The sequence below is a fragment of the Lissotriton helveticus genome, chromosome 10, assembly GCF_964261635.1.
Source record: "Lissotriton helveticus chromosome 10, aLisHel1.1, whole genome shotgun sequence".
In the NCBI taxonomy this organism is placed as follows: Eukaryota; Metazoa; Chordata; class Amphibia; order Caudata; family Salamandridae; genus Lissotriton; species Lissotriton helveticus.
In genome coordinates, this window is record NC_136071.1 from 536,510,803 (window position 1) to 536,519,778 (window position 8,976).

Below are 8,976 nucleotides of genomic sequence, written 5' to 3' on the forward strand. Positions count from 1 at the left end.
CTTAACCCCTTTAGCCTAGATTGGGAAACGAGATGCAAAAACTAAACTATTTCATATTTAAACAAATAAGCACTCTTGGGTGAATACAACCATACATCTGCCATGCACCTCCTCCGTGAACCTTAAGCAGCAAAAGTGTAGAAAAATTTAAATCTGCCTAAGTGTGAATATCTATGCAATAGCACAATGTACACTTTAAATCAGTAGAAAAAAACACCTTTTGGTGCATCCTCCTTCTTATGATAGTGCTTCACAGGCCCTTGGGAAGTGTTTTAATTTTAAAAGCTTTAGTAACAGCTTTACATTAAGCAGTACAAATGATTTAAGTGTAATTGCATATTATGGTGATTTTTAAATATATCTTCTAAAGACTTTTACTAATATAACATGCCTTTTCTGTTCAAAATAAACTTTACTATGCTTTGGTAGAATTCTCCTGAATTGGAGCCCCGATCAAGGAATGGAAAGTCCTTGTCTGGAGTCCTTCCGGACTCTGGTGGATGCAGAAACTCTTTTCTTCATGCCATTGCGCATTAACAGCCATTCATTCGTCACCCTGATTGGGGCACCGATTCAGGAGAATACTACCAAAGTGGAATTTGTCCCCTTCCTCCATTATCCTCTTATCACGCCATCGCACGGTTATGACCCATTATCCTCGAATCCTGATCGGGGCTCCAATTCAGGATACACTTACTAGGGAGGAGTGTCCCCATCCTCGCCACTCATCACTACTCTACAACTGGCTTGCAATGATTAATCGCCCCATATCTCCGGTCCTTGGTCTTGCAGAGCCCGCCCAAGGTAGCAATTGCTACTTCAAACCCTCTCTCCACTGCATGACTATGAATTTCACACACGCGATCACTTGGACATTATATCTTATGTCCTGATGATGATCCCCCTATTCTAATGGGGATCAAAATGTCGTCAACTGTTGCATCTTGACTCCAAACTGCCTTACTTGAATTCTTATGGAGCAAAAGATGCTTGCTTAATTTTAACTGTCTGATATTTGTATTCCTTCACAAAGTCACCTTGTACATTTAATGCCGGAGGTTTGGAACTCTAATGACTTCCAAACTTTGACCTGCGTAATTCTGTATATCATTTTATTTGTGTGTTCTTCAATTGTTTTATATTCAATAAATGTACTGTATCTCCATTGGAGAGCAACATCACAGGGCTCATTGAAGATCTGTGTCCTATTAGGTTTATATACCCTTCCTGAAGGGACCATTGTTCCTTATAATGCCACTTTTCTTTTTGGAGTGTCCCGGTTTATGGTTCTCAAAATCTGGTCACCCTAGGCACACCACTCAGAGAAATTTAATATACTCATTCACATGCGTGGCTTTCCTACACTGAAAGAACAAGCATGTGTTTTTGTGACACGGCTTTCAGACATGTCAGTGAAACAGGCACGCAATGCCTATAGGGCTAAAAGGGCTTTGGTCCCATCACCCCCCCCCCCCCCCGGCGTGTGTCTCAGCCCGGGCTGCTGCAGCTAGAGCTGCTGTGGGCTTGGCTGGACAGTGTCTGGAGTTTTATCTCCGGCACACCTGAGTTTTTCACATGTCTTTCAATACCATTTGCACATTTACATACCTTTGTAAACTGCTTACAGAGGCTTCGTTTTTTTCTGATTCCGATACTCCTTGGGCCCCCACTCTGCCTATTCCTTGCATTCGTATTTTACATTTACTGCCTTAGTGTGAGACTGCATTTCATGAAAAGAAATATAAAATAGGGTTGCCAAAAGAAAAATGCTAGCCATCTGTTGTTTGAAGAGCCTACAAAGACCTCACCTTGACACTAAATAGAGTTATAAATAAAAAAGTATGCATTCATTTGTAATGTGACTTTTCTGTCCTTGTTCCCTTTAATTATCAGTCATGGATATTTAGCCAGCCTTAGACCACAATTAAAAGTGCTTTCTAATTATATTTGCTGTTCAAAGTATGCACAGATCAGTGCTGAAAATACGGCTTTAGGTAACTGCTTGTTTTTGTACAGTCTGGAACATTAAAATCATGAGCTGGCAACGCTAATCATAAGACTGGAAGTTTGTCACAGGATCAGCACAATATTAATTTCCTCCACCCTCGATCCCTGATTAATTTCATAATAGCAATAGTTCAACTTATATCCGCCGTCAATAACATGCTGAGTGACTTCAAGTGTCTGGGAATCCCCGCTGCATTCAGACAACTCACGCCTCATTCTCGCCCTCCACTTTCACGCTCACCATGCACTGACAGCGATCACAATGCACTCACACTGATCACCATGCACTCACTCCATTCACCTGCTCACCCTACACTCACAGTGATCACTCTGCACTCACAATGCACTTGTGCTGTTCACCCTGTACCTCGCCCTGCAATCACATGAATACATCATGTGAAACTTCACTAACCTATTCCCCTCACTGCTCAATCTGCAATCTCACTTAAACAAACCCATCACTAACCATGCATTCATTTGTCCCACTCTGCACTTACAGCCATACCCAAATTCATATGGTCACCTCACTCACCCTGCAGTCACTCCTCTTGCCCTACTCTTGCACTGTCGCATTGCTCACTGTGCACTCACATGGGCACTCCTGCCACCCACACAGCGCAGAGGGTTAATGTGCCTGCTAAAAAGAACGTGTACCATGCATATCACAGAACTGAGTCTGAGAAAACTATGAGTAACACTATAAAAAAAATGTTTGTCAGAAAGGTGCTATAGAGAGATGAGGTGCATTGTTAGTGAGTGGTAGTGAGGGATTTCATGCAGAAGGAGGAAATGGGGGAGGGGGCGCCAAAAAAGACTGTTGCATCATGTGTGACAAGTGCTAGGGCCTGCCCTGGTGGGGAGTGTTAGCTTTTCCACCCCCCGAACTTCGAGTCTAGTTGCGCCCCTGCTGTGAAGCATACACATAACATGTTGTATTATTACACAGAGTCCCTAGTAAAACAAGACACAGAATACTGTCAGTGCAATCACAGCTTGATTTATTTCACAGCACTCTTGTGCCTCGTCCCCGGGTGTTTCACATATTTGTTTCAGAAAGCACACGTCAAGTGGTGTGGATGGTGACCTCTCTCCTCGGAGAAAACAGCCTTTAACGATATTTGGAAGCCAGCACGTAGCCTACTTTGGCCAGGAACTTGTCCACGGAGCAGTGCACCCCGCAGGTGAGATGCGGCTTCAGGTGGATGCCAAAAACGACCAGGATGTTGTGAGCCAATTTCTAAAAGAAAAGTACAAAAATGACGTTAACATCTCTAGCAAAGTGCAGCGTAATGTAGCGTAGAAATTAGATATATCTAACAATTGCCGGAAAGGGCAGATCAATGTTCGGTTTTCATAATATACAGATGCTAAATGTGCATCTAACGTGCCTTGCCATCATTAGTAAAACTAACTATGAATTTATAAAGCCAAGTTACACATAAGATAGTCTGATTCACACATGCAAATTCACTTTCCCAATTCAGGAATCTTGGTTTCGCACTTGCGTAAGCATTTAGTCAATGGGAGATCTCTCAGTGAGTAAATCTACTCTTGTGAGTGGCGACTGGGGGCCTGATTCACAAAAGGCCTCCGCACTCGAGGTGGAGGCCCCCGCTATCTTGGGGGGAGTATCCACACTGGGGGTGGTATATTCCCCGAGCGCATAGACTCCGCTGCGACTGCGGACGTCCGCCATGAGTGCAGAGACCCATTTGAATCGGGCCCCCGTGTTCACAGGGCCCATTTAATGAATGCTCCTGTAAAGGGCTACAATAAATGCCATTCCTAGATTGTAAAACAAGGTGAACACCAGGCAGTGGAGGGTTCCAGGGGGAAGTATTTTCTTCATTGGGGACATATTTACTCTGTGGTAAAACAGAAACTCAGAGGTGAGCAGGTACATTTGCAATCGATCCGATTGTTTTGCATGTTATAATATACGCGGAAACGAAATGCACAATGTTTTCCATGGTTACAGCTAAAACGTTGCAGCTTGTGTTGCTTTCACTGTGTTACCTGGAAGAGTTTCGCGCATTCTGAAATTAGTAAATTTACACCCATGCTATTGTGAATCTTAAGGTGCAAATTGACATATTTCGTAAATAACGAGGGCCTCGGAGTGTAGACATGGACTTCAATTCTCTGAAATGCTCAGGGTAGCTGAAGTGACATAACATGCCCTTTGACCTTAACTTTCACACACACACACACACATGCTTACAGGGCACAAGTCATAAAAAAAGAAGTGGGGGACGCTGGCACCGGAAGTGACGTCACAACAGGAAGTGACGTCACGAAAGGTGCAGAGCTCCTCGTTCCAGAGAGGCCAAAGAGTGAAGTCCAGCTGTTTGGCAGGGGGGACTCGAGCCCTGCATGCTTACACATACACACATATTCACACGTACGCACTTGTGCTCACAAACATCTTCACCCGCAGGCGCGCACACAAGGTACATTTAAAAGATTTTTTACTTACCTCAGCTATCATGGGAGCTCATATTTCAGTTAATAGTGTTCCATATTTTATTATAATAATGATGAATAATAAAATAATATTCACTATTACTGTAATAAATGAATTGACAGAAAGCAAAGAGAATGGAGCCCCAACCAATGTCCATAATGACGGACTGCCACTGTGTTCCTGAGACTGATTTTGCCACCTCTGAGGCCAGGGGTCGCAAAGGCAGTGCCAGGGGTTTGCTAGGGGCAATGAAGTCCACGAGTGTACATACAACGTAGTTATATGGCTATCAAAAAAAACTGGGATGGGTCAAGCTCTCCTGACCCTGGGTTGGACAATGCTGTTAAAGAGTTTGGTAGAAGCTCAGGGCCTCATTTACAATAGAATAGCATAGCACGGTGCCGCAAGCAATTTTGCAGTGCTGCAGTGCTGCGGTGCGTCATTCTAAAAGTGCACGAATGCGCCATATTTAAAAAGACTACGGTGCATTCCTGTACTGACCCCTGTGCCAACGCTAAAAAAGCAGCCTAGTGTCCAACGCAGGCACCCTTGCGCCATGTTCCAAGGTGTCCTGTGTTGCGGGGAGGATTGATTTGGTGCTGTAAAGGACAACATCTGCACAAAATCAATCAATGGAGGCGATTTCCTCCTTCTATGACATGAAAAGAGACAAAAACTAGGAGAAATAAGGATACGGGGTGGTGTTAGAATCTGACGCATTCCCAGGATTATAATTCCACATAAATCTGGGAATGCTTCAGATTCCATGGGTGTTGTGTGGGAACACCCACAGCAACACCCATGGAACACCCCTTTCATGCAGTGTTTTGCCAGAAAGGGACATATATTTACAAAGCCATGAAAAGCCACTTAAAATGGCTTTGTGTGGCCCAGTAAATATGTTGCAGTATATTGCACCACCAGAGTGTAAAAAAAGTGAGGTGCAAAAGTGCTGCTAGGACCTGGTAAATGAGGCCCTTGGTGTGGACGCATGGAATCTCTTTTCAAAGGAACTGCCAGCTTTTATAGCAATGTACATTTATAGCACTATTGATGCATGTGTGTGTGTGTTTTGCTGCAAGAAGCAACACATCTATGAATGCAAGTGTAGAGGTGTCTGGTGGTCGCACTATGGTGATGTGTATTACCTCATAGCCAAGGAGCAGAATCTAAACCTGGGCATATGCATCCTACAGTTTCTGGACAGCTCAAATTGCCCAATTTCCCAATCAACCTGTATGTTTGATCTTTGTGGCCTGAACTGACTCAGAGATGAACAAGCTGCAGTCATGTCACCTCAAAATGTGTCCTTTCAAATGGTTGTTTTTACAAACCTTAAGTCCTTTTGTATTTAACCTCTTGTATATAAAGAGTTCTGATACCAGCTGTGTCTGGTCTTTATCATATAAAACTCCAAATCAATAAACAAAATACATAAATGAAGCTCATCACACCCTTTATCAAAGAATCAACAAACAACCCAATCAAGAGACATATATCGAGGAGGAACTTTGATACTTACTTCGAAGTTGACAGGATCTACCATAAGTTCCTCAGCATGCTTGTCACTGAGTTTGCTCAAAGCAGCATCAATATCATCTATGTGGGCAACTGCATTGGTCAGAGCCCCCATGACCTTCTTCCCATGGGAGTGGAGAAAACTGGACCCTTCCTTGAGGTCTTTTGAAGGGAAGTAGGTTCGTGTGGAAGGTAAAGAAGTGAACATCCTGTGATAGGCAATGAAAAGGTGATTACTCTACAGGAGTTTCTCCCATGAAGACACGTTCAAGATGTATCTGACAATGCAGGCTGTTGCTTACATCCACATTCTGTTACACCTGGGCCAGTTTGCTATCAGAGAAGTATTACAAAAGAGTATTCATCATTCTAGGAAGATCTGTTAGTGTCCAGTTGGTTCTTTGAGCTTGTCCAGAGATCCTTAGAATTAAATAATCAATGTTCCCGAGTCATTGTCTGTCGAAATCCAGCCCCCCCCACACCCGGCCCTATCGCCCCACTGCTCTTACCTGCAACATTAAGGCTTGGCCTGGTACCAGAATGTTAGTGTCAGAATATTGTCTCACTTAAATATTAAGTCTTAAATATTTTCTACAAAAAATACATAGCATATCTATGGGACACCTGCTTCTATGTCCTTTGTGTGAGCAATGGGTGCGGGTAACCGCTAACAGACTTCAACTAAGTAAAACCCGAACATCTCTTAGCTTCAATTGATACAGCACAATATTTTAACTGCAAAGAGTTTCCTGTTGGGCAAGATCCATAAACTGTGTGTTTATTCAGAAAATCACTTCAGTAAAAGTGTCAATGTCATTTTCCCCAAATGGTTTTTATGACACCATGTTGTGCAACGTGCACCTTCTTTGTAGTTTTTTACTATTTTATTTGTTTAAAAAGAAATTGATCATTTTACAGGAATAAAAACCATCATAATACAATATCAAAAACAATTAAGTAAAATTTGATAAGAACATCATGTTCCAAATGAGAACAGAAATAGTTAAGAAGTAATAACAGTTCATTTCAATAAATGCTGTTATACATATACTAAAATTAAGTTAATAAAAACTTCATACGTTTCCGCCACGCGTACAAAAGATACCTAGTTAGTGCAAATACAAGCCATCTGGTATTATCAGACGTAAATATCCTAATGGCATCAGAGGGGCGAATGCAAGAAAAAATGCGACACACAGGAATGATCCATTTTTTCCGATAATCATTATATGCAGCACAGAAAAAGAGAAAATGTTCTATGGTCTCTGGTTTATCCAAACACACAGGGCATATAGATGAAACAAGTGCATTAGCCCAGGTACTTCTTCTAGCGTACAATGGTAAAATCCCATATCTGAACTGCAAATATATAGCGCTGGCCTGAAGGGGCTCAATGTCATCTAAAAAGTGTTCAAAGGTAAGCTCGCATTTAAATTTAAGAAAATGTATTGTAAGCGGGCTAATACAATTATTTATCAAGTATTCATGGTCCATAAAATCCCAGAACCTTTTTTTTAAAAAAACGGAATAGTCGCCTTCTTTGTAGTTAAAATATTGTGCAGAACACTTTTAAAATAAATATTCCACTGGGAAGAAATCATATAGTCAGCCATACCTGCAAAGAGCCTCTGCACCCAGCGCCTCTTCATGGCCTTTGACGTGCTCCCAGATGGCCTTCACATGGTGTTTGTCATCGGCGGAGAGCTTCATGTTTGCAGGTGGTTCCTGGAGCTTAGCAGACCTGATTGATGCCTGTGGTCCGCAGTGCGCCCCTTTAAATGGAGGCTGCATGAGGGCTGCCCCTAAAGGTTGAGCCCAGCCCACTGCTAATCTCATTGGCTGACTAGAAAACTACCGAGGGCCACGCCCTGCTCAATTGCTTTCCCTGAGTCCTTTTGGGAGCAGTGCCAGGTGTCTCAGCAGGGTCAAATGTGCACCTTCTACTTTTATTCAATGATCGATGAAATATTACCTTACTCATTTTCCACATCCAGGCTGTTGTTAATATTTGCCTGATAAAAAAGATGGTATTCTGAACCGTTTACTGTTAGAAGGTTCACAGTTGTGTTGAGTCTGAGCGCACGAACTTTTAGATTTTTTGGGATGAAATTTGCGTCATTTTTTATAAAAGTTCTCCTATTACACCAAATACATTTTGCCTGTATCTAAAGTAACTTTTCTCCATCAGGGAATACCCCACACAGATAAAGTCAGATAAGATCCCGCAGGAGACTGGTTTTAGAAGTAATTTATGAGTTTGAAAAAAATGTATGTCAGTGAGGCATTTCCGAATCCAGTTTCTCACGTGCAAAAAAGTACAATATTTTTGAGTATGCGAAATTGACCACATTTGGAACATTTCGAGTCAGACAGAATTTAAGAATTATGCAACATTACCCTGACGTAATGACATTTTGCAAAGATTTATTCTTGACTGTGTGTGCTTTCCGTCGCTAGAATTTTGAATTCTAGGCATGTATTTTTATTTATATTGTGCACACTTAAATGTCCAGCAGTTGCGTACTTGTTAATGAGGGGTGGATAGGAGTTTAGATATAATACAAGAGTGTGCACTTCTACTGGAGTTTTACAAATTTAAATTATATAATGATCTTACATTTCTCAATTTCATTACATTGTATAGCTTTAGCAATAGGGCAAATGCGTGGTTTATCCAGAATTACACGAATTGTGGAGAAAGTTAGAAGGCAGAATTGGAGCTCAGCTTCCCAAATTTGGCAATTAGCCACTGGAGCACTTAATCATATCTCTTACTATTTTTAATTAACTATATAGGGTATGTTCTCTTTAAAGCAATGCAGACTGTGAATGCAAGGATTCCACAAACTCCCACTTTCACCTACTTCGATATAAAACTGATATTCAATTAAATTGTATTAAGGCAGAGCCCATCTGACTATCAGAAACGGTCTGAAATAATATGAAGGAGTGCCCCAAAACACAACCAGAAAATGCTCATAAATCAA

General features: G+C 41.8%; 1 protein-coding gene across 1 annotated transcript; it reads right to left on the bottom strand.

Annotated features, from left to right (window-relative positions):
- Positions 1-2,988: 2,988 nt before the first annotated feature.
- Positions 2,989-7,764, bottom strand: LOC144784353 (hemoglobin subunit alpha-1). The gene is made up of 3 exons (XM_078663080.1): positions 7,605-7,764; positions 5,994-6,198; positions 2,989-3,244 (listed from the first exon to the last, which is right to left on the bottom strand). The coding sequence occupies exons 1-3, from the start codon at positions 7,697-7,699 to the stop codon at positions 3,116-3,118; spliced, it is 429 nt and encodes a 142-aa protein (XP_078519206.1). The 5' UTR covers positions 7,700-7,764; the 3' UTR covers positions 2,989-3,115.
- Between the last annotated feature and the right edge of the window lie 1,212 nt (positions 7,765-8,976).

Coding starts and splice junctions, on each gene's coding strand:
- LOC144784353 (XM_078663080.1), bottom strand. CDS start 7,699: ATGAAGCTCTCCGCCGATGACAAACACCATGTGAAGGCCATCTGGGAG. Junction 6,199..7,604: donor GGTGCAGAGGCTCTTTGCAG/GTATGGCTGACT, acceptor TGCCTATCACAG/GATGTTCACTTCTTTACCTT. Junction 3,245..5,993: donor TAGATCCTGTCAACTTCGAA/GTAAGTATCAAA, acceptor CTTTTCTTTTAG/AAATTGGCTCACAACATCCT.